The sequence below is a fragment of the Aulonocara stuartgranti genome, assembly GCF_965226115.1.
Source record: "Aulonocara stuartgranti genome assembly, chromosome: 8".
In the NCBI taxonomy this organism is placed as follows: Eukaryota; Metazoa; Chordata; class Actinopteri; order Cichliformes; family Cichlidae; genus Aulonocara; species Aulonocara stuartgranti.
The window spans coordinates 11984331-12010903 of record NC_138959.1 but is presented as its reverse complement, the minus strand read 5'-3'; the positions used below and the strand labels follow the sequence as shown (position 1 = coordinate 12010903).

General features: G+C 42.8%; 1 protein-coding gene across 3 annotated transcripts in view; it reads right to left on the bottom strand.

The window, feature by feature from the left end:
* Positions 1-26573, bottom strand: part of LOC309713521 (zinc finger MIZ domain-containing protein 1-like) — a 110025-nt gene that overhangs the window by 24808 nt on the left and 58644 nt on the right. For 2 of the 3 annotated variants that reach the window (XM_082545210.1, XM_082545209.1), the window contains 3 exons: positions 14294-14413; positions 8766-8879; positions 5242-5347 (listed from right to left, as the gene is read on the bottom strand). In XM_082545210.1, the coding sequence (XP_082401336.1) occupies positions 5242-5347; positions 8766-8879; positions 14294-14362 (289 nt within the window). In that variant the 5' untranslated portion in view covers positions 14363-14413. Of the gene's footprint in view, positions 1-5241; positions 5348-7428; positions 7540-8765; positions 8880-14293; positions 14414-26573 lie in introns of those variants that run through there. The other variant, XM_082545211.1, reaches the window with a different exon arrangement.

Sequence of the window (26573 nt, the reverse complement as noted above, 5' to 3'; positions counted from 1 at the left end):
CGCTCAGCATAAGTTAGCCAGATAAAAAAAAAAAAGAGAGAGAAAGAGCCACTTTTCTGGCACAGAAAACTCTGACTTTAAGGTCGCCATAGCTTGCTAACCCATTAGTCCAGCTTTGTAGCACACGGGTCCCTCAGGTAATGGTAGTGATGGCTCTACCTTGATAGAGAGAAAAACAAAGCCCATTTTCCAACTTCTATTACTGGCACACTGTTACCCTGGGTACGAAATCACCACCAGTGCCAAGATCTGACTTCCAAATGAAAAAGAACGCAGCACAACTTCATTCATGAAACATGCTTCTAACAATTGTTATTGTTTGAAAACTCGTGCCACTGACAGCGCATGTATCGTCAAGCAAATATTCAGCAAGTATTAGCAGGCTCCTGTCATTTCAACGGCAGAATCAGATTTCTTTTAAGAAAAATTAAAGTATACAAGTGTTATTTAAAACCTTCCTTTTTGCTAAAGCATATAGTTAGGGCTGGACCAGGTGACCCTGAATCCTCCCTTAGTTATGCTGCAATAGACGTAGGCTGCCGGGGATTCCCATGATACATTGAGTTTTTCCTTTCCAGTCACCTTTTTTACTCACTGTGTGTTAATAGACCTCTCTGCATTGAATCATATCTGTTATTAACCTTGGTCTCTCTTCCACAGCATGTCTTTATCCTGTTTTGCTTCTCTCACCCCAACCGGTCGCAGCAGATGGCCCCGCCCCTCCCTGAGCCTGGTTCTCCCGGAGGTTTCTTCCTGTTAAAAGGGAGTTTTTCCTTCCCACTGTCGCCAAAGTGCTTGCTCATAGGGGGTCATATGATTGTTGAGTTTTTTTCTGTACCTATGAAGCGCCCTGAGGCGACTTTTGTTGTGATTTGGCGCAAGATAAATAAAGTTGAATTGAATTGAATTATTTGAAATCATATTTATTATCAAGATATTATTCATATTTGTAATAATGAAAAACATTTTTTATTTTTTGCAGAAGCTCATTTAAGCAGCTTTTTAGCTCCACCAAGACCCTGAAATAAAGCCACCAATTGTTTCTTGAATTGACATCTCAGTTTGATTAACCATCCATCCATTCGCTTATCCTTTTTCAGGGTCTATTTTTTCTGGAGCCTATCCCAGCTGTCATAGAGCAAGAGGCGGGGTACACCCTGGACAGGTCGCCAGTCTGTCACAGGGACAGACAACCATTCGTGTGCAATTTGGATTAATCAATTAACCTATCCCCACAAACTGCATGTCTTTGGACGGTGGGAGGAAGCCAGAGTACCCGGAGGGAACCCATGCAAACACAGGGAGAAGATGCAAACTCCACACAGAAAGACCACGGCCTGTTGTGGTGGAATTGAACTCAGGACCTTCTTGCTGTGCGGCAATAGTGCTAACCACCGTGCCACCGTGCTGCCAACCAGTGATCTTAATTGGATAGATTGTTGGTTGCTTGGTTGGATTCATTTAACCCATTAACCTCTGAGTCATACAAGGTCACCAACAATGTTTTTAGCCTTCTGTGTTAATCTCCATTTAGGAAAAGCCACAGCTAAACTATATGTTGAAACCCGTTGAGTGAAAGGAGACAGAAAAAAATATTTTGGTGTGGAAAGCTCCAAGAGTAGAAATTATAGCCCTGCAGAAAGCCATGTGTGTATATTCAACTTCTCTATTATGTGTAGAAACTGAGACCTTTCCACAGCTCACCAACAACATATCTGACCTCATCTTAAGCACCACTTAACTGGAAGGCATAAGCCGCTGAATGATCAGCACTTGAAACGACAGTTTTAAAGGAAATTTACACATGCACCCAAGAATACAAAGGAATTCAACCAAGTCAGTACTTAGAATAAAAGTCTTAGACATGTTCATTTTAACCTTAGCTTTGTCTATCTTCATCTTTGTTCTTTGAAAAGAATATCCCATTCAGGGGAATTTCCATTTAAAAAACAAAGTTCACTTGAAATAAGTTACATTCCTTGCATCAGTATTATCCTCCGCTTTTCATTTAACTCTTGCAACACAGCTTTGGGGGGCAAGACTTGCAAACTTTTGAACTCATTTGACTTGAAGGTTTTTGCTTTTTCAAGCCAAGTTTACATTATTTCCTATAAAACTGACTTGACTTACAAATTGTGATAGAAAATGTAAACAGAGCTTTGACTTTTCTACACGTGGCCACATTTCCTTGTCTTTAGCAAACAAACCCAACACCCCTCCTACACTGTCTCCTGCTTGTTTATGCTTGAACCGATTAAAAAACTGGGAAACCACCTTTTGATTTTAAACACGATGAAACAAAAGCAAAAATTGCTTGGATATTTTTTTCTATATCAAGCTGACACTAATAACTAAAACCAGCAATGTCTACTGATCGTACTTGAAAAACAGCCTGGCAAAAAGGTGTAAAAATGAGTGTAACAAGCCCAACTAATTATCTGCTGAATAGCTAGTTCACCAGGCGTTTGTTACATGAGAGAATGAAAAGCTTCAGGGGCTGAAAAACTTCAGCTGGAACCTCCTTTCACTCTTTAGAGCTGAGGAATTCCCAAAGTTTGCTGAAGCGCAAACGATTGGGAATGTGCCACTCTGTCTCTCTTGCAGGAAAAATCGCCATTAAGCATTTTGCAGAGGCTCTCGAACCGGAATGAACCGCCGGTGACGCTGATGAAACAGGCCTAACGGGGCTTGTAATGTACCCTGTGGATGGAGAAGGGAGAGGTGAGGCCCTGATGAGTTTTTGCAGACTGAGCAAGTGATGTCTTTGCTTTGAAGTCCTCAGAGCTCCACGTGCATCGCTTTGCCCTGCAGTAAGACAGTCCGAGTAATCACAGATTAATAGAGCAGGCTAATCCCATTGACAAAGAGGTCACTACTAGCAGACAGACGCCCCTCCCCCAGATCTGTTCCAACACTGTGGGCCACAAAGGGAAAAGAACTACAACCGGACAACCCCCCTGAGTCCATCCATTACAGAGATCAACTCACAAAAATCACACTGCATGATGGGTTTTCCAATTCCAGTCTGCTGGATAGTTTTACAATATCTAACAAACATTGTCTAAACTTCTTATACAGCTACATTTTGAAATCAATAGGATATTATAGCTAAGTTTTGCTCAGGTGTCATGAAGATAAAGGTCTATTTCTTTAGCGCTTTGCCTTCCTAAGCTTTTTTTTTTTCCTAAGATGGAAAAAAAAGAACAAACTAATGCCTTAAATTGTTGGAGGCATTTCATGATTAATCAACTTGTCAAAGCTACAACCTATTTCAGCTGTAAGCTGACTGTGAACATTGATTTCCTACTGCTGAAATCAGCTCAGCCTCCCCTTCCGCTCAATTTTCGAACATGTTCAGGAGAGGAATTTTAGATGACATAACAGAAATGTAATAGCTTGACCGCGCCGTGCGTCAGAGCCAAGACAAGTTAGGTCTGGTTAAAATGGGATGCCAAATCTGATTTACTTATTAGCACTCATCCGCTGACCTGATGTTTTCTGAGGCAAACAGCCCAGCTCGTAACCGCCAAAAATCGTGTTTTTCGCCCACTTTTAACGGAGACATTTCAGAGCAGATTACAAAATGCATGATGAGACTGAGCAGGCCAGCAGTTACAGGATATTCCTTGAAAGCTCTCGGGGCTTGGTGTAGACAGGTTGTTTTGTATATATATTAAAAAAAACAGTGCAGAGAATTTATAAAACACCCTCAGTACAAAATGAACATTCACCTCCAGGGACACAATTCTGCAAAAACACAGGAGACTATATTCATTTCAGCTCTTCCTCATATCCTCTCAACACAAAATCTTTTCAGATTTGTTCTCAGCTGTTCAAGGCTTCCCAAAGTCTCCTCTGCCTACACTAACTTGTCTGTCTTTGGTCTTGTATGGCTGACCCCGCTGTTGCCACTCTGGCCCCCGTCATGTGACTTACTCCCTTCGTTTGTCGCTCAGCAACACCGCTGCAGGATGTCGGGGAGCAGGTCCTCCCTGGGGCCCCGTGGGAGTGTCTTTTAAGAGCTATCTCCCCTGGCTGCCAGAGAGGGTATTCTCTCCACTTTAACACCCTCCTTGACTCAGGCCTCCTCTCTAAAGGACCTGGGAGCTTTGCAGGAGAATGCCTCTGCATTGGTTTCCACTGCTCTCTCTACCTCTCTGCAGGCCTCTCCTCTGGAAATATTCATGCATTTACAGGTACATAATTGTCCATGAAATGTACTTTGGGATGCTGCCTAGACTCGAGAACTTGCCGCTTTCCAAATAACTACTGTTGCAGGAAATTATTCAGACAGAGAATCAATTGGCAATTTTATCTAAGCCCATAAAGTAGGCCCTGAGATTTGATTTAGCATTAAGTAGAATTAGAACATTTGGCAATGTGAGTTAACTGCAGGCAGGGAAGGATTCCCCACCCATGCCGACATAATAGTGACATTGCATGATTTGAAGCCTCTTATAATAGAAAAAAGGCAAACATGAGTGAAAATTCAAACAATATGTGCCTCTGACTTTCATGTCCTGGCACACTTAAGAGGGCTCAGTGTAGCGGCCGAGCACACAGAAGCAAATGCACGACCCAGCTTTCCCCGTAACCCAAGACAGGTGGAAACCACAAATCACAAACTGTAAAACAGCACAAAAATATTTCTGTTATCTCCTCTGAGCTGCTGACAGCCTATGCGTCTTCATTCTCATTGTGCTTCAGCATGCTTTTGCCAGCTCGATAACAACATTTAGCAGTCTGCATCTGCTCCAATAATCCATCACAGGACCGGGATGATAGAGGCGTATGAAAACAGGAACTCGTCATCACTGATACAGTAGTTCTTGTCGCATGTGACAAATGGAATATTCTGCTGTACGCACTTTATCTAAAACCCCAGAAAAGGTAACAAATTGAGTTGTAGTTCCCAATGTTGTGAACAAGTTCAAAGAAAACAGGTCAAGTAGATATTAAAGGGTAATGTTCAGTTGAACCTGGACTAAAACTATGAAGGGATTTTCTTGGATTGCTCTTTATATTGAATATTGAACTGTTGGTCTTGTTTAATCTTAAAAGTCATAAATAGTCAAGACTTAAAGGAATGAATTTAAAAAGATCAGTGCCCATACATCTGTGAGGGGAACTAGTCTAGAAGCAATAAGTGGAGGAAAAGTGGCAAAGAATGCAGAAATAAACTTGAGCGGGCCAGCATGGCCAGATGGCCTGAGACGGCGGTTGAGAAAACTCCGGTCTTACCTGCTGATTTTGGAGTGAACTTGTCCCTGTTGGCAGCGCACACAGCCAGGAGCCGATAGCCCAGGTCCAAGTCAAAGCCCTGCTGCGCTGCTACGCGGCTAACCACCTGAAAACAACAACAGCATGCAGCACAGAGTCAGTATGGCCTGAGGTATGTTTTCTCTGAAGAAAAAGCTGAACGACACCAAGTCTAAACCTCTTTTATTTCTCAGAAAACTTCACTTTCTAAGCATTATGATAGCTTACACCTACATATAGGTCAACAGAAGAGAGCAGAGGTCAGCATACAGTGCTGAATAGGGACATTACTGCAGAAAGGTGTTTCTGCAGGCTGTTTCATTATATTTCCAGCTCACAAACAACATTTTAAGAGCAGATTTTGGGAAATTTGCATAAACTCAATATTTCCCTTTGTCTCTAGCAGGGAGTTCCTAAAAAGGCCAGCTGAATAACAGTGGGGGCAACTATGAGAAATTTCCTCACTTGTTCCAAGCCCACACAAACATTCTAATGTGCTTATTTTCCAAACAGAAAATGTTTACATTTTTGATTTACCATCTGCAGCGCCATTTGCTTTGACATCCACATACAGAGAGAGCATCACGGCCTCATGCACACGCCTCCTTTTACTCACTCCAGTGCAGCAGCTGATGGCAACAAGCTTTGTTTTCATGATAAATATTGCAGATCGCCATCATAATCTGCTCAGTTCTTCCGTTCCTTCTCCTAAAATTTCCACAATTGAATCTTGAAAATCCTGCAAACTAATGACAGACACTCGCAAAGCTGTACGACTGCATCCGTATCTACTCAATACAGATCTGTGCTGGGTAGTTAAATCCACCACATGACGACTTTTCCCACAATCTGACTGTTAAAGGACAACCTCATTACAAGTTTATCAGTTCCATATGAGTAAGTGGACAGCAAGATGAGGAAAAAAATACTGCCTCCAGTCCAGAGATGCCGACTGAGAGGAAACATTAAGGGGAAGCATCAACATGCCACAGGAGGCCGTGTAAATCACCCTTACATCCCACATGTTGCTTTGATTTGCTGTCATCATTATCAGCTCAAAAAGAGCCACTCAAATCGTTTAGACCTTTAGGACATACTAAGGTCTGTGTGGACCAACGGGCCCCACTAGATTCCCCTCGCTGCCTGGCTTTTCATAGCAGCGATCCCGCTGTCACACGCCAAACTTCAGTACAAGCCCTGAGGTAGCACTGCTGCTGGGACCGTATCATTATCTTCTGTAAGTATAGTCTGGATGTGACACCAAAACAGATTATGTATATCTGGCCTTTATTTATGGGAATCCCCCATTAAGAAGAAGAAATATAGAGTACAGGCTGCCTAATTAGAATCTAAACTTGCGAGGGACATTTAAATGGTATTTTTAGTGTAAGAAGTTACAGTTCTAATTTCAGGACTTTAATTGTACACAGTCAGAGGAGTTGTGGTGAACTGTCTACCATAAGGCAATCATCTAAGCAGGCACTGCAAGGCTTGAAAGCAGGGAATTGCTACTCAGCTGTACATGTTTCTGTAGTTTCAAGCTCGATAAAAAGAATCTTTTTGTTAAATTTGCTTGTTTTTTCCCCTCTTAAATATTTTGGAGATTAATCAACTTGAAACAAGCTTAAAAAATCAATACTGCGTCATACATGAATGCTATATATTGTCATTAAAAATACGATTTTAGAGTTATAACATGATAGCTTAATTGATTTGGGGTTTTTTTTCAAGAAAAAGCAATTCAACATCCAACAGAAGCTCCAGTCATAATTAAACATAAAAAGCCTTATTAACTCTTACATTGAGATGAATTAAAAGACTAGTTTTGAGTACCCATCTCCTGTTTTGAATACTGTATTACCTTATTAAGTCGTTTATTTATTTTTTTTTAAAGTCCTGTAATTTCCTGGGGGTTTTTTCCTCACTGCTACAGCAGCAAATTTCTACAAATGCTATCACCAGTGTTTAAGTGCAAGCATGCAGGCAAAACTGTAAAGTGTTTACCATTAAAGTCTGTGACCAGGTAATTTCACAATCACATCAGATTCTCTGTGCTTCCTCCCAGTGTGGTTCACACCAAGGTTTACACAACCTATAAACTAAAAGGAAAAGCTTTGAGATTTTCACGGCGGGAAACAAATTGAAGTGGCGAAATGGAGGAGAAGGCACCTGCTGCTGCACATTAAAGCAGGAACACAATCGCTTGAATGGAAGGACGTGTCACAGTAGTTTCGCTGAGGTCCACAAGCACAAACCTCTCGGGCTTCTTCACCTGCTGCAGCCGAGCTCGCTTGATGGGGATACAAATTACACCTAACAGGTGTGTCTGTTATGTAATGCTGGAGGCAGCATGTTAAAGCACAGTCAGGCCCACTGTGACAGGTGATTGACACACCCACTGTCTATTCACTGTTCTTTTGGCTGTTCTTTCTCTTGGTACTTGATTAGCTAAATTTGGAATCAGTGCATCAGCTCTGAGCATTAAAGGTTTTTGTAATAGTCAATGGTGAATGTTGGTTAAAACGTGGCATGGACAGCTATAATTATACTGGTTTTAATGGTGGCAAAATGTCATAAAAACAAAAACTTTCAAGTGAAATTTCACATAGCACAAATCTGCCTACGCATTTGCCTCGTATGGTTCATATATATATGTATATATAGCGTTAGCTCTGGTAGTTGTTCCTCACACATCTAAGCTAGCATAGATAAGTGCCGCATATTACAAAGTAAACAGGCTGTGTAAGCAGTGTGTTAAGTTTATCTTTCAAATTCTATATGTAATGCAAAACAAAACAAAAACAAATAAACACCACATATAGCTAAATGGACAATTTTTCAAGAGAAATTAGTCTACTATGTCAGTTTACCATTATCATATAGAGCTACACTTGCTAACTGGCTAAGGGTCATAGCAATAAACGACTATGTAGTTGTTCAAAAAATTAATTGCTAACTTCCAATTCAAGATTAAGCTATTATTCCCAGTGGAGCATTTTATTAAGTGAACATTAAACTCACTAGTATAAACAATATTCAGTCAGGGTTAAGAACTTAGCTCTTGACATATTGGCTGTGTCTGATTAAATTTAGTTGAAAATATACAAACCCTGACTACTTTGGGCTAAATGTTTTCTCCAGAAGCCTTAATTTCAGATGTCATAGGACAGTAATTATTCAATCAATCAAAAATCCATAGGCATTTGGTAAAGACACAGAGAAGATTGAGAGCTGATTGCTTTGTGGTTTGAGAATGTTTTTGACCTTGTGGATTTTATATCAAAGGCTGGAACTAAAGCAACAGAAAGGTGGCTAAATGGGAGCAGTTTCTACAAGGTTAAACACATTTTACATTTTCAGTGACCTCACGGATGATCACCAGGCTAAACATGAGTATTCTTGCATCCCCGAGGAGGTTATGGAAAGAGTGCAGCAGTTGTTCAAGCGGCTCATTCTTGAAACTCTGAACATGAGATTATGGAAGGTGCTCACGACTGGTGACTTACCGTTAGGCATCCCATCAGGCTTTGCTCGAAGGGGCGCTGGAAGGCTCTGGGGTCACCACACCAGTCCAGCAGCTCTGTGGCTGCTGTTTGGAAATTTGCTGGATTTTGTAGGTGCTATGCAGAAGAGGAGAAAGATGGAAATCAATGTGATTCCAGTAATATTCAAATACTTTAAGAAAATGGGACAGATAACAGGTAACTGCTGTAAGTAATAAGCATTAAACAAAACAATAAAACAAATAAGATGTTATGCTTGAAATAGAAGCATGACAATAAAAAATTGTAATAAATTTGTGCTGTCCTCTATGTTCATTTAGTCATTAATAAAATGTATTATCTTATTAGAATTCAATAAAAGCATTTGCTCGTCTAAAATGTGTGCAGTTACATGTTTTCCCACCTGCTCTGAAAAAAAAATCTAACCAGCTTTTAATATTTAACTTTTAATTATGAGCTCTCGAAGTTGAGCAAATGAGAACAGCATTTTTATGACCAAATGTTCTGAAATTTTGCTTATGATGCTTTGGATTAATTATTTTAAATGGGTTAAAATATGACCGCTCTAGGCTGATAGTATGTCCCAGTTCCACTCAGCTACTATCTCAGGTTTCTGTTGCAATAAATCTTCCTTGTATGGCTGCATGAATCCACGAGGAAGCCCTATTTCAGTAGCCAACCCTTGGCTGTTCTCTGACTTTATCTGACAACAAACTCCTTGACCTACGGACACCCTTTTATGGCATTCGTTCCCCTCCTGCAGCCAGCACTAACCTGCATTGTCTGTATTGCTGTAGAGCAGCACAGAAAACTGAAAAAGGACCTCTCTGGGTCTCGGTATCAACCTTACTGTTGGTCATTTCTCCTCTAAAAGCTTTCGAACCACAATACAAATCACTTTATACATAGCAGAGCAGATGCACCACCACCACCACTCTGCTGTAATCTGTTGCCTTTGGAAAGATTATGCACACAAGCTTTTGTAGTGCACTTGTACAAAACAGGAACAAATGGACTCCCACTCCATGGCATCAAAGGTAAATAGAGCGGTTTGTCAGCTTAAAGTGAATGGCTGCCTTCCTAATACGTCTGCGTGCTTTGATTTCACTGTCAGAGAGAGAAGAAGAAGAGGAAGTGACAGGGGTACAGTCACTGCTGTGCAGTGCTTTTTTCTTGCTTGCTCTTTAGGGGGCAGCAGAGGTTAGGATTTGATAAGGCTGCTTTCATATCAATTTACAAAGCTGGTGTTTGACAAGCAGTGGATGAAACCAGTCTTGTTTATTTCATACTCTGTCCAAGACCGTTCCCCACTCTTGTAATATGTCTTTGTTGGGGGAGACTAAAAGGAGATGTGGTGGGGTAGCAGAGCATTCAAATTCTACTGGTGGATAAAAAGTCTCCTGGAGAAGCACACACATCCCCAGATGCTAAATTTAGATGAGTCTGGAAGCTAGACAACACACGCAATCAGTGCACCAAGGATGGAAAAAGGGAGAAAAGGGGGAGGGAGGGAGAATATGTAGAGGGAAGAAAAAAAAATACACACCACCACTTGGGCTTGAAGTGATTACTGTTCTTTGCACTCAGAACAATTGGTCCCACCAGTGTGGCTGTCACACGGAGAGCTTGGCACTACCACGCCACAGATGTTCCCCTTTCTCTGGCCAAAACCCACCAATCAAACCTAAACTAGTGGCCAAGAGACCCTCTCACACTCTCCTATCCCCGTCCCCTGGGTAAGAATGATCCTCCAACACGTACACTCTTGTTAATGCTCGGTTCAGTTCAAGGGAAACAAAGAGAGACGGCACTTGCAGAGTCCTGAGAACATAGCTTTTTTCTTCTGACACAACTGGATCTGGATATAACTTCATTTATGTATCAGAAGTGATCGGGCAAAGACTCTTTCCATTCAGAATCACAGTTCTTAGTTTGCTGCTGTTGTTGCTCTACATTCATCGACACCCCCAGAGCACTGAAAACACGTTAATGGAGACAATTAACACTGGAAAGAACACAGCGGCAGACAGAAACAGCTGCACAAGCAGTGTAGGAGCGGTGCAAAGAGGACAGTCCTCCAGTTTGTCTTGAAATATCGCCGCTAAGAATGTGAGGAAGTGTTCCTGCGGCGAGAGGATGGTTCATAGTTTCTGGCGAACCCCTGTATGTATCAGCGAAAGGAGAGTCTGACAGAAAACTGGCTTCCCCACCGTGAGAGGAAAATACTGTCTCTGAAATAGATACCAACATTATCAGGCAAGCCATCTTCCCCAAAGTGCTCGCAATGGTGCAGTTCTGAGATGCAGGAGGAAAACAAACAGGCTCTGAGAAAAAACGTGTTGGGGGAAAAATCAGATAACTGTTTTTATAAATCACTTTTTAAGCATACTTGTCTGTTTGGAGGTTAAACAGGCGAACATTTGTTTTTCTGTATCACTTTCGAATAAATACAGATATATATATTTATATTCTAGGGTTATACTGTACCAACATCTCAAGCATTTTGTCTTTGTAACCACAAGACCCGAAACAGGCAAATTCTCACATCTGGAAGCTGTTTTCTTAAATTCTCCTTAATAAATAATAACCAAAACAAATATTCAGTCTTGCTGAGCAAATTTCTGTCTGCCAACCTATTAATTAGTCCCTTATCTTTCCCATTAACTGCATAACCTGAAACCAAAACAAAGTCACTCATTTTAAAGTCAGATTTAGCGCAATGTGGCAAAAAAAAAAGAACGAAAGAAACAAAAAAATCCCCCAAGTGTTTGGTCGAGTTTGTTTAAAAATCATATTATTGCAATTTTACAACAAGACAGTAATTTAAAAATTACCACAGTAATGATTTTCTGATTTAACTTTCAACCCGTGATTCAATCAGGTTGACGGATTCCAATTTCCTCCACTTTATCATCGCGCTCAGCAGTAATTTATCATTTGAGCAACAAAATCAATTTGTTCCCCTGTCCGCTGCACTGGCTGGGAGTACTCAGAGAGACATGTCACATCTCCCAGAAAACAACAACACAATGGAGGAGGCTTCATTTATATTCCTGCTCCAAGTCGGTACTGCCTACGAGATGCCAAATTTCAGCATGTGCACACTTTCAATTAAAGCAAACAGCTGGATTGGTTTACAATATTTCCTTAATTATTTTAATAGCTTGGATATTGGACAATGGGGAGCAGGGGGAGAAGATAGTGAGTTAATTGTTCTGATCTCCCCTGATGATCATCTTTGTGTGCGGGGAGGAGAATAGACGGTTGGCTGAATGGGCTCGCTGCTAGTCTAATTGGCAGGACATAAATGGTATTTATTATGCGGGCCTTCCAAACCCTGATTGTCTGCGGCACAAAGCTGCCTCTATTAGCAGGGTGCTGGCTCTTACTGGTTGGTTTGAAATGACCCAGCGCTTAACCATTTATTAGTTGGACTGAAGGCCTCCTTGTACGCCATGGATCTCTCTAATTGGCATGTTTACCCATGTGCTGCTTTCCTGGGTGCTAACATTGGGATGTATTTGTTTAAATTTTTGACTTGAGGGGTCAATACATTTAACCCCACAGCATTTGGGATTGTGTAAACTACTCTCAGACAAACACAGGTTCCCTTTCAAGTTCTGTCAACTTCCTTTACAGACCAATTCACCTGCTATTAGTAATACAGCGCTTTAATAGAATCAATTTTCTCTCCTCTTACAAGTAAAGGAGGGGAAATTGAATTATTTAATAGCCTGCTGTGAAGAAGGTAACCAGACTGAAGACAGAGAGTGTTTACCTCTCCTTTTCTCTGTACCTTATTACTTAAGAACAAAAGGCCTGTTTCTACACATAGAGAAGCTTCGCTCTTTTTACTCCCCAAATGCTTGCCTTGTCTCTCTATCCGCCTCACCTTGCCTTATTTTTGGATAGCTGGGATAAAGCAGTTTACCACGTCCACATTTGCATTTAAGTGCAAGCCCCCATACATTGTCCCCCGAAGGCTTTCTGATGCACTTTTCAAGGAGGTGGACTTTGGCAGCACAGAGCCCAGAAACAAAATGGACCAGCAGTTAAGAGAAGAGATCAAAGGAAGATCCCTGTAGCCTGGGGTTACACAAGTATGCCTGCCTAATTCTGCCGAAGATTTGTCCTGCAGTAAATGGTGCTGAGAGGAGAACAAAAGGACACGCTGGGAGTCAGCAGCGGTGGAGGCAGAAAGCAGGGCGATGACGGGGGGAGGGAGGGGAGCCTCTGCTCTTTGACCCCAGTCGGTAACCTGAGTCACACCAGAGTCCTGATAATAGGAGCTGAACAGATTAGTCACTTAACTGTGGCCAAACAGGAAGATAGAGAGGCAGTCTCACCGTGGATGTGACTCACTACATGTGTGTACTTGGAAAGGTGAACAGGGCTGGTGAGGGTTTTTTTTCCCTGCTTGTGTTTTTCCACCGGTAGCAGCAAAAAGTCCAGTACCTTACTAACTTACTGAACATGCTTTAGCCTGAAGGGTTTAAATGAACTATAAAACTTCATAATCAGTGTTAATAAATGGCAAATTAAAAGAGCTACTTTACTGTTAACAGACCACAACATGATAATCAGGAGGTTTACTTATTGGCTAATAATTCTTTTGTAAACCATTTATGTAATTCATCTGTAAAACCGCAGCTAATGTTTATAATATACCATGCAGTGTGTTTATAAAGTTTTCACAGATGTGTATAACACTTGTTTTTAAAAGCATATAAACAGATGTGCTGTAAATCACATGAATGTGAACCTGGAGGCTGCTGCTTGTGTGCTGTTTCACCCACCATAGACTTTCATATTCACTAGCAGTTTTTTGGGTCTACGGAGTAAAAATGTTGGATTCCAATGCACCCCTTCCCTTTATTAACCCAGATTTAAAAAGACAGAAAAAAAGGGGCCCTGTCACAAAATCAAGGAATAGGCCACAGTATTGCACAGATGTGTATGTCTCTGACACACCAGACTGAATAAGAAGCTCTCAAACTGCAGGGGCATGGCACCGCTGTGATTTTTTTTTAGAGAAGTAAACAAACAAGAGTTTGCTGATGCTATTGTGTTGATCTTTATTTTGCTCACATTCAACTTGGATCCTTTTTTTACTGTTAGCAGTCAGTAAAAATTGTGTGTGTGTGAGTGCAGGGTGAGATTTTCATTAGTGCGACAATTAAGAGTTTTACAACCGCTGGACTAAATGGTTGTAATCGAGGCCCTGGTAATGAGAACTGAGTCATTTACAAAACGACTGGATGATTTACTAACCATTAATAAATATAGCACAAGCACACATATGTGCTAATGAAGTTACAGCCTACAGTATATAATTTAAAATCTGTCATTTTATATTTAAGAAAATAACAAATACATTAATAATGATGCTTAATTATTGGAAAAAGTTATTAAATATCAACTTGTGATGATGCTAATCGCTGTCGTTGTCATCATCACAGTTTATTTATTTCGTTTTTTAATTGAAATATAATATTAATGTCTGAGAGCCAACACCTTCAACACCTCCTCACCTGTTTGATACACTGCAGACGGTCATTGGTCTGCTGTATGTGTCTGTCCATCGACGGAATCGAGTTCATGTTGATTGTCCCTCTTTGGCCTCTACCTGCCAGCCATTAAACTGGAGACTTCTGTAACACAAACACAGACAAATGTTAAGGCTCACCTCTTCCAAGTGAAGCTGCCAATTCCATCACCACCAGGATATTGCTGTTATAGTGTGTTTGTGTGTGTGTGTGCTGGGTGCTGTGAGCTGAGCAGGGAGATATTGATTTGGCAGGTGACAAGCACCTCAGAGAGCCCAAAGGATGACATTCCTCTCAGCTCCTGTGACACCCTTAACAAGCCCTGGCGGTTGCCCCGAACGGTGCCATACACCTTTGGAAATGACACACTGGACGTAGACAGGATGTCTGACTGTGTTTAAAGCACCTTGGGGTGAAAATGAACAGAGGTAGAGGGACACACACACACACACACTGAGTCGTAGCACCTCAGTCTGTCAGCATTACCTCAGAAAGCTGCACGAAACCCTTCCATCCTGGCCTGTGAGAACATTAACTTGGCATGTGGTTCTCTGTTTACATTACTTAGCCATTATGTAATCTTTGGTTAACAATTATCTGTACCCTGGGCCCAGACTTGCTCTACATTTTACTCCCCTTTCTCCTCCCTTCTCGCTCCAGCTACATAAGAGTTCCTCTAACAAAACCCCTTACAGCGCACTATTGATTTTGGAGTAGCAGCTTATAGAAAACCTTCTTCTTTTAGCAGAGAGAATAATATTTTATGGAAGGCAAACAATGAGGCTGTGAGCTGACATGCTACATACTATTATCACAAGTTAAAAAGTATCACCGGCTACATTAAAGGTTATCAATTTCGCCTCTAGGGGGTTTGATTTAATGTTGCATTCAGTGTCAAATAAATATTACACAAGGCTGTCGGCCAGAACTCGTAGTGACCTGCAGCTTGAAGTGGAAGGTTTAGTGAATTAATAAGCGCGTTTATGGGTGGTGAAAAGTGTAACCTCCATCTTCTCCTCCGCCTCACTCCCCCTTTATCTCATCCTGTCTCAATCTTTCCTTCTCGCTACTGCAGGGGCATCTCGTCCTGCGGTGCATCATCTCTCACTCAAACGCTCTTTCAGACCCCTCCCTCTCCACGCCATCCTTCTCCATTACCATCACACAGTGAGAAATTTCGCCGTACAAAGTACCTGAGAGATGAGGGAGCGAGGGGAGGAAAAAAAAAAGGAGAGCGGGAGAGAGAGGAGGCAGCATGCTGCACCATACTGATAATGCTCACTTAGGGGTCTCTAGCTGGATTTAACGGCAGGGCCAGTAATCTACTCCACTAGACAGCTAAAGAGCTTTTATGCTACCTATTGGAGCTGCTCATGCCTGTACTTGAGAGGAGAGAAGGGCACACTAGTGCATTCCTCTCCATAAATTAGAAAGCTCATAAGGGGGGGGGGGGGGGGGGGGGGGGGGGGGGAGATGTCCGAGTATTTTTTCCACTCCTCTTTGCAGATGGAAAGTGTTTTGTTTGTTGACATGTCTGATGTCTCACAGACTTACTGAATCCTCAGATGAAACATTTGAAGTGGGCGTGGCTGAGTTCTGATAATGATTTGAGGAATTTAGCATAAAAAAACGATTGGGCATGGGTTTAAGTGACTTTCAGATATCTACAGCTTAATCAAATAACGTTCACATTTTATAACATGTGGTCATGGATACTCCTGTCAAACAACAGCTTCCTTAGTGACACATGTTTTATACATCCATCAGGTGTTTGCTGCTATAATACTCCCCCCAGTCACCTCCTTCTGCCAGCTGATAGTGAGCTGATCCTTGGCAAGGGTGTCCCCAGACCACTGTGCTCCTCAGCCACCAGCAGGTGTCTCCCTGGCCCTTCAAAGGCCTGGCTTGTGGCACAAAGAAGGCGGAGCAGTGTTGCTTTAAGCCTTTACAAGCTCTACAAATCCTCAGCTGCTGCTTCCTAACAGGGCCCACTCAGCCCGGCACTGCCTGTCTGACCTTGTGGTTATTGATGAGCGAGTCGACCTGCTCCCTCCGACTCTCTCTCTTTCTCTTCCCTCCTGCCCTTCCCCTTGCTCTCGCTCTCTCACTCGAGCTCTCCCCCTGTCATCTCTCTTACCTCCAACAGTGAGTTAAAATGAGGGGAAAGAAAGGTTGGGCTGCCATTCACCTCCTCCGTTTTTTAACCGGTTAAACACACGGTGCAGGAATCGCTGTAAAGCCTACGTGTGCACACATTTACATGCATTTTCTTCCTAAGATAATGACTTTTTTTTTTAAATGGCATGGCAGTGTTGAGGTGTAATTTAATTTCCAGATATTCACTTGTTCTAATTAAACACTAGTCCTTTGTTATATCTTTGATGACTAACAAGAGCCAATTTACAGATTAAACCCATGATGCTATGGAGATATGACAACAGTGGCAATTATGAGCCCGCCTCTATTTACAAGCTCTCATCTATCTTACAGATGCTATCGCTTATTATTTTCTGTGTGCTGCTACCTTTACGTGATGTTATTTGCCTTGATTCAGATAGTAACTCCGGCAATCCTGCCTGACGCTTCTGAGCGTGTGAGGGGAAATCGCTGCAGATATGTGCCTTACTTGAGCTTAATTTACTGCAAATTGCACAGCAGGCGTTACACAACAAGTTGAGCTGTGGATTCCTGCACAACAAAAGACTCGTGGGTGTGGGGGGAGTCGGAGAGTGGGACGAGAGCAGGGAGACCCGCTTCCCTCTCCTATTCAAGGGGGAGCTAAAATATATGTATTGAGTGGGAGCTGTAATAAAACGAAACGGGTGAGGAGATGCAGGCTGGGAACAAATATGAAAGGCAGTGGAGTATGGCGGCAAGGCGATGGAGCACCACCGGAGGATTGGATGAAATTATCTCTTTATAATCAGGGGGCTTCTGCATGGCTGCCTCCTCCATTGCCCAGTGACAGATGAGGCCTACCTCTTCAGATGGGCTTTTCACAGTGCTATCAGCCCACCTCTAGGGTAAAACAATGTTTTTCTTCCCCCTGTAACACTACTTTAAAGCTTTGTTTTCGCACGGCACCCCGCGGAGAGAGGACCGTCTCCTGTCAGACGGGGTCCATGTTTGTCTCATTACGTGATCATGTTACGTAAGCGTACCTTGAAAAGGGCTGCGGATTTAATTTGATGACAAAACTGTGCCACAGGAAGGGCTGGAAGAGGGTGACGCTAAACAATGTTGAATGAAGACACTAAAGTGCAACATTATCTGCAGTAAGTAAGAGGGAATTGCTTTTTGAACTGTCACAATCGCACATTTTGGAATCTAAACATTATTTCAGACACCCAAAAACCTTCAAAGAGAGTTTCTAGCTTGTTAATGTAACGTAGATGAGCTGCGCGTCTCCGCTCTGCAGGATAAAAACAGTCGGAGAGGGAGAAAAGTAGACAATGATTAGCTTTATCCCGCCATCACAGCAGAACAAATGGATCACGAACCCGCGCCGCTTTACAGTCGCTCAACTGAGCTGTTGAGGCGCAGGGAAGTGGTAAACAGATTTAATTTATTCATATAAATGGCTTGTGAACCAAAACAGTCAGGCCACTCTGGGAGCGAGCAGTCTTGTTAAAGGATATTTCCAGTTTATTACATTTCTTATTTCCGTAGTTTTGGCCATTGCTCGTGATAATATTGTGCTCTCCAAAGTAATTGCTGAGATCTGGAAGCACAGTGACAATGCAACTACAAAGTGTGATAGGGCAAGAAATAAGATGTCAGACAAGTCGACAGGCCATCAATTCAGAAAAGATATTTGAAGGTAATAAAGTGTGCATACCTATGATATGGATTAGAGCGTTTTACTTCACAAAGAAAACAGCACATATAATGCAAGAGCAGTGAATCAAAGCTGAACTGGCACATCAGTCACTAAACTATGATGGATGCTGATAACACACAGGCGGGGTAATAATTTTAGCTCATGTGGAAGTTTGCTTAAAATCTATACAATCGCCTGAGAGCGTTTCCTTCGTGCCCTCCTGACTCATGTACCACATTTGAATGGAGACATTTTTCTAAAGCGCATCTCCCGAGGCGCTCAAAGTATTCGTCGACATGAAAAGGTGAGAGAGTGAGTGCGGCTACAGGTGTAGAAAGACAGCAAACCACGCTGGCTACCATCCCGACCACACGCGCGCACACACACAAGCACACAGATCTTCTCACCTTCCCTTGAGTGCTGGGCCGGCATCATGATACCATAACAACACCCTCAGTCACTCGTAATGTGCTTTACAACAACACTACAGGCAGGGTGTTACACCTCCGCAGAGCAGTGTGAAACACCCCCCTCTCCTCGACACACACCAAAACACATGCACGCACACACACCTCGCTAATCGAAAGCTACTAAGCTAAGCACTGCTGACACTATTAAATCTGAACACGGTGGCCTCAGTGAAGAAATCAGCATCATTCTCATACCTTATGGGGACATGTCAAGACTCAAGGTGATCCAAGTCTCCATGAGTCATCTGTTGTAGGTGAATTAGGCAATAAAGGACTAATCTGCACCATCATTGACTAGGGGTCTGCTGTTTGCAGCACTTGCTTAAGGGTGATAAAGATGAGGGAGTAGGAGGAGAGAAGGAAGAAGAGGAGGAGGAGGAGGGGGAGGAAGCATCTCTTTACCCTCATGATTTTAATGAGCTTTGATTCCGAGATATGTCTTGTTTTCTTCCGACTGTCGGCTGAGGCCGGCGTGAAAGCTCTCCTTTAATTATCTCAACATTGTAGAGAAGACTGTTTTTGTTTTTTTCGCACTGAGGGATGGGCGTTCAGTTTAGAGAGGGCACCTCTAGGACTCCAGGTGTCTGCCTGGTAAGTGGCCAGGCAGGCAGCGAGGACAAAGCTGTGTTTGTTCGACGGAGGAAAAAGCAGAGAGGATGGAAATGTGTACGTAACAGTGCTTCTTCCATTGTTGCCTCACAGAATGTGCCATAATCCCCGGCAGGCTCCATCCAGAGCTGGCACGGAGGATAATATGAGCTGCCTCCTGCCTGTCCCACCTCCCTGCTCTACCTCCCCTCCCCTCAGCCCTTCTCCAGCACCTCCTCCTCCCTTCCCCCATGTCTCTGCTGCACACACACATATGGACACGCAGCCACTCGAGTGCACACACACGCTCACACCTCCCCACATGGCTCCTTAACAGGCTTGGGAATGGATTTCTTTTATTTAATGTGGTTTGGTCTGTAGCTCCAGAGGCAACCGTGAGCGAGGGCGGGCTCGCACTTGTGCCACTCGCTCTCGTGCGTACACGCGCGCACACACTCAATCCAAAGGAGCCCTGCTGTGTTGGTCGCTGTTCACTGATCTCTCCCTCTTTCCCTCTGTCTTTCTCCATCTCCCATTCTCCCTCTAACTCACTCCACTCCCCCGCTCTGTCTTTCACGCAGATCCACATTCACTCTCTCCCTCCCTTTTTGCCCTCTCACTTTTTTTTTTTTCATGACAGCTCACATAAGCAAGCCTCCTGGATTCCTGCGGGAGCCCCACGTTCAGTACACAGAGATTGTTCAGCCATCAGGCACATCTGCAGCATGATTAGAAAAGCAAAGGGAGCATGGTATTGGAGGCAGGAGGCCGGGGTGGCAGAGACACCCCCCACCCACCCTTCATGGCCACCAGCAGAAGCAGAAGAAGAAAACAGAGGGTTGGGATCATAGAGGGGCCTTAGCAATATCTCCTCTCTAACCAAGTGTAACATTTCACCAAGTCTCAGAGGCTGATCTCTGACTACGATTAAAAAAAAGGAGAGAGAGAGAGAGAAAGGACAAAGGCAAACGGGAGCCAGTCTCTCTTCACTGCCAAGCCACCATCCATCCGCTAGCCTGCCTCCCTCATGGAGCTGGTAAAAACTAGAGGAGAACCTGCAAACATGAGTAGCATCATTGTTTCTCCTTCTCCTTCTCTTGTTTGCTCTGCACTGCCTCTTCCAAAGAGCTACTCTTTTAATTTCCTTCCACCCTTACGCTAATAGCAGACAAGGGGGAGGGTCAATTCCCCCGTGGCGCTAGAGGCAGCACAGATGAGCCACATGACTGTGCGAGCCCCCACCAAATGCAGAGCAGCGCGAGGTGAAACGGCTAGGCAGCTAGCCCCGCTCTGTCTCCCTGTGCCTGTGGTGCTCCATCAGCCTCACTGCTCGCTGCCAAGCTCCTTTCTCCTTCACAATCCTCCTGGAATTTCGGAGGCATGTGACGATGATGATGATGGTAATGATGAAACCAGTGAGCCAAAGTGTAAACCTGCAGCCATTGTTGAGATATGAGGTAAATTCAGAGTCTCACAAAAGAGAGCCATCACTACCACCCCTTGGAACACTTTGTCTTAAAAATTGCCTTTGATTGCGAGCATAGAGGAAAAGTCAAAGAGGCATTTTATTTCCATTTCTGTGAGTGATATTGTTGCCACGAAGGTGCCGACACTGCCTCAGACAACTTCTGAGCCCCCCCACCTTCCTTTCTCAGTTTTTTTTCCTGCCAGTCTCCTGGTTTATTATGCATTCAGCTCATGTGTCCCTCCTGTGAGTGGCTGTTCATTTTCCACATACCATGCTTAATCCGGCCAGCTAAAACTTTGAAATAGCGGGAGCTGCAGACGCAGCCGCTACCCAAGAGGAGCCATTATGAGGTCTGGGAGAGAGAGACTGATAGCGCTGGGGGGAGGAGTGACAGGCGAGCTGCAAGATACATGGGAAGGAATTCAAAGAAGGCTGAGAGCAGAACAGGAGGGGTGTGCGTGTTTGTGTGTTCGCTGCTTTACAAGCATACACTGCGTGAGAGTAGCTGTGATAAGTTAGAGGCAGTTGTGGGTGTTTGTTAGCTGGCGTGTGTGTGTTTGAAGGAGTTGTTGGTGTGGGCAGGGGGATGGAGGACCTCCTTGTCTCCATTGTGCCAGTGACCTTTGGCCTTTTGTGACTTTGAGTGAATGGGAGGAGAGAAACAGAAAGAAACAGAGAGTGAGGGATTTTAAATAGTGCATGAGCTCAACCTGCCTAGACACTGATGGACAGCGGCAACATGAGCTTTCTCTGTTTCACCAAAGGAGTCTGTGAAGACATACCATCAAACTGCCAGACCTTATAATGACCTCGCTAACATCTCCATTTGGAAATTTCATCAGCAGGAATATCGGCTTGAGAATATGTCTTAAAAATCCTGATTTATTTAATCAAAAGTCCAAAACCTGAATTAAAAAATATACATAGGAAAACAGCAACTGTGACCCTGTGACCAGTTATTTTAGATGTTACATTTTTAGAGAAAGTTTCATAGTTAAATAAAAAATACAGTCAACATCTGAAAGAAGGAATGCCACAACCTTCATCTTACAAATCAATAAAGCAACGATTCCCTTCACAACCATTTTCTGTTTTGTTTTTTGAACACTAAAAGCCATCTGAGATGTTACTTCATCTTTTTTGTTCCATTTTTCCAGAAAACCCCCCCCAAACATTTTCTCCTCCAGTCCACAGACGTGAATTGGAGTGATCTAGCTGGCATGGCTCATAGAAATATATTCTTTTTTAATATTTGCAGATTGTTTGATAACCTTGCTGGGCGGACTGATCCCGTGTTAACAGCTTGCTAGTATCTACAGCCATCGGTCCCTCCGGGGAGAAGCCTCTCATTCCACAAATGTGCTCAATTAAAAAGAGCAGAGTGCTTAGAGAGGGCCAGTGAGAGGCCATTCCCTGCACCCGTTTGATCTGGATTTCCTAATTGGTCAATGACAACACATTACCAGACAGGCGGATGCTTGATCTGCAGAGAGGAGGCTTTTTGACTAGGGCAGTTCGACCTCTCTTCCTTTCCCTTTCGCCCCCTGCACCTTCGACGTCCTACCCGCCCCCTCCGTGACCACGCAGAATGCGTGTGAGTCCGAGTGTCTCTGCATGTAAAAAGGGAGTATGGGTCTGACGTGTAGGAGGAGGCTGATTTAGAGGTTAGACAGCACAGGCTGCAGTAAATCCGTGTCACAAATCTTCCTTATGGAACCGTGGGAGGACACACGCGAGCATGTGATGAATCCCATGCAACACGCAGACCTCTGCCTCCCCTCCTCGGCCTCTTCTGGAGCCCACACCACACTGCTTGCGCTGCACTAATTTGCCAGATATCGTGGGCTGTTATGTTTTGATTGCCTTTGTGTAAATGAATCGGGAAGCCTCTCATTTCACGTGCAGCTGTGAAGAATTCCAATGTGTCAGGGAAGAAAAAGGAGATTCTCCAGGGAGAAAAAGACTTAGTGGAGTCTTCGATCAAGCACTGAAGACATTTATTCATTTATTCATCTTTCTTTCTTTATCCAGGCATCCTTGGATCATTTCACTCAGTGTATATTATTTCCCTATTGTGTGCGGCCCTCTTTAGGGAGTCACTACAGCATAAAAACACCAAAGGCAAACCGTATCGCATGCAAGGAGTCTCAGCGATGCAGATCAGATGCTTGCACAACAGTATGGTCTCATTTTATATAATCCTACTGCTAGCTAAAAATAGTATCAAATTAATATTGAATGTTACTGTAGGAGAGGGTGGCAGAGTTCCAGCTTATGGAAATATGCTGTCATATGGAGCGATAACAGTCTATCCTTTAACACACCCATGTGAAAAAGAAACAAGTTATTAGGAATTTCCCACTGCCTCTGAAGTAAAATGTTTATATTTCATATATAGCTCTTATACTTGTGAAAGTGTCCCCTTGTTCATACAACACAATGTTTACTTATTCATACATAATTCTTAAAATTACGTTTTTATGAGGGAAAAATGCAAAAGGAGCCCGTTTCGTAAATAAATCACAGTCTTATGAGACATTAAATGGATATAAAACATAAAATTAGCTTTTAAAATCTCTTCCATACGGACATATACACTTTATATGCATAAACATCATCTGCATATACACCCCTAACAAAAGAAAAAAAAAGCAACCAATTAACAAACTTTAAAATGTGAGGACCTACCGAAGTGCTTAAAGCTTATGCCTGCATATAAACTCTTTATAAATAGGGTCAGTGGTCGGTCTGGAAACCCATAAGCTTCTCTGCTGACTTAGCCTCTGGGGACAACAGCCAATTTCTCGGCGCTTCCAGTGTAGCCGGCGGATATCCAGGCTAAGAGTTCCTGTTCCAGTCATTGTTTATGAATCCAGATACATTTGAAAAAAGCTAATAAAAAGCTAAATGAGAAGCAGTGATCCAGAGAGTACATTTTGGCAAGTGGAATCCCTCGTTTTGCTCTCTACACAGACCGTTTACCTCCATGCAACCAAAGACTGTTCAAACAAACTGATCAACTTAACTTGTATCACAAAAGGACTACAAATGAAAGGCTTCTGGTAACCGAAGAGTTTGCCAACATTCGTCTGCATATTCAAATGTGGATATCACTTTATAAAGATTGGGCAATATCATAATATATCCATATCACATTTAAACATACAGGTGCAACTGCTGATCATTTAAAATGAATTTGTTATGAACTGAGAGCAAAACATCACATTTGGGAATTATGGCAACAATGAATACAGTTTTGACTGAAAGTCCAGTCAATTAATCAATTTCCCAGCAGCAGTTCACCTTAGTTTTGTAGACAGGTATGTTGTTTGGGGGTATAATTTAGCAACAACTTGTCTCTAGCTGTTGGCAAACAACAAGCTCCACATCATCCATCAGAGAAGTTGAGGTAGCTTGACAGGTGAACATAAACAAAGCTGCCTGCAGTAGCATTTCCAGAAGTGTGCGGGAAACACACAGAGACACGCACATAGCTAAAGACAAACATGCACAAAAAGACAGAGTGGGAAGGTCTGAGAGGCAGCAGCACATTGAGGAGGGAGAAAGAGAGAAGCACTGGATCAGAAAGGCTGAGGAAATGAGTGCTGCAAGAAATGGAAAAAGCTGAGAAATTCTGTATCCTCCTGTTTCAGCCCCTGAAAACTGCTGAACCATCAGCAATTACAGGCTGGCTGGGTCATGAATCTCCCTCTGCAGTGGTCTGCTCTCTCTCTGCTGGCTGATAGTGCAGAGGTGTGTGGCCCAGTCACCTGGCCAGCAACAAACACGGAGACACGAAGCTACGTGGCGCTGCAGCTCCTATTAAGACTGTGCAAATCGCGCCCACACTTTGCATCTCCTTTTTCCATGACAGCAAAGTTTACGATGTTGGCGGTGCGAGCTCACATGCAAAGCAGATGTGTTTTTTTCAGGCGCACAGGTGAGTGCGATCCACGAGTGGCGGACCAAACATTACAGGCAGCCACGGGACAAAGGCGACAGAGGGCACACGCACATATGTCCGGGCACAAGTAAAAAGTGCTGAACATATAATTAGCTGCTCCAGTAGAAATCCCAGATAGGCAGTCACTTAATTAAAATGACTAATTACGGGCAATAAAAACTTCTTTCCAAACTGCTGTCTATAATTACAAGTCACTCCTTTTCTCTGTGGCAGCGTGCTTCAATATGTGTGCGTGTGAGCTTGCAGCCGAATGTGTTTGTGTGTGTGCACGTGATTGTCGCATCTCAATGAGTCCGTTTCTGCCGCTCATTCAGCGTTAGGATCCTCGGCTAATGAGATTAGTCAATAATGGATTGAAAGCAAGCAGCCTCCCTTCCCTAACACAATGGCCGGAGAAGCCATCCCTGTCAGTGACACGTCGATATTCACGCACGCATACACACATACACAAACACACTCGCACTTCCAAACACATCTAAACAACAGGGGCCTCCTTTTTAACATACAAATTGCGTTATAATATCGAGCGGCGCCTTTTTTGAGACAGTGACGTGCCTTGCAGACCACAGACAATTCCCCAGGATTTGAATTTAAATTGGGAGTATATCTAGTCTTGATCTACAGAAAAATGGATATTCCGGACGTCACGCCGGGCCCTCGAAAGCCCCGGATCTCTTTCATCACATTAATGAAAGCTCCGTAGAGAACACCGAAAGAAAACAGTCCTACTAGATCTACGACTGCTGAGTGTCTGAGCCCAGGAAGGACAAACAAGTCTTGAGAGTTGAGAACTCTTCTCTTCTCAGATAAACAAAGACATGAAACAAGCTTTAAGGCCAGCCACAGCACAAACAGAGCTCCTTTCAAACGTGCGAACAACCTGTTCGCAAGGGTAAAATAAACCTTGCACAAACACGACACAGCGAGCTGCCGCCACTGTGCAGAACCCTCGTGCATTTACAAGAGAGACTTAAAGAAAAAGGAACTTGAAAGTGCAACTCAATTGCTTTTTTTTTAATGTCGACAATCACAAATCTGATGTTGCATCTAGTCAAAGTTCCTTTGAATGGCACCTAGCAGTCGATAACCACAGCCGTAATTTAGATTCAGACAGATCCTTTTTCTTTGTCAGCCCTTAACTTTTATAGTTCCAGTCCAATTTACTCAGTAAAATCACTTACTATCCTGCAGTTATAATCCCATTGACGAGTGGCTGAGTTGACAAAAATGCTAATTCACTCATCTTTTTTTCCCTTTTCTTTTTTTTTTTTTAACAATTGGCTCACACAATAAGCTTTACAGGCAGCAGAAAGTGCTCTTTTGGCAAATTTTATTAGATCCCAACTGACACTGACTTTCTGGGGCCAAAGTCAATATAGAAATGCTGTTATCCATATGCCTGCAGGTTTCACTTACATGTATGCATACATATACTGTACATACTGTGTGTTAGAGCTAACCTAGCATCTAAATAAACACACACACAATCCTCACCACCATCTGCCTAACTGTGATGTATGGAAGTGTGTTTCTGCCACTGGAAAAAAATGGAACAAAACTAAAAACACGAGAAAACTCAGCGAAACACTCAAGACAGCTACACATGATAAACTGCTTTGATATGTTATTACATTACATTTAATGTTAATTTATAAGTTAATACTATTTTTTTTTTAATTTTATAATTTATTTAGCAAATTACATTTATTAAATATATCAATAAATAGGATATAACTAAATCTATTTATACCGCGCCAAATTATTTGTTCTTAATTTAGTGTTAAAAGTTATATATTGCCATTAAAAAAGCCTTAAAATTGCAGAGGATATCTGCATTTCCTGCGAAATTGAAAACTTAGTTAGCTTTTAAGTAAAAATTTAGATATATGCAACTCAGAATTTCAAATTACTGGCCTGAAATTTTGACTTATGGATGGCAATTGCTTTTCTTTTCT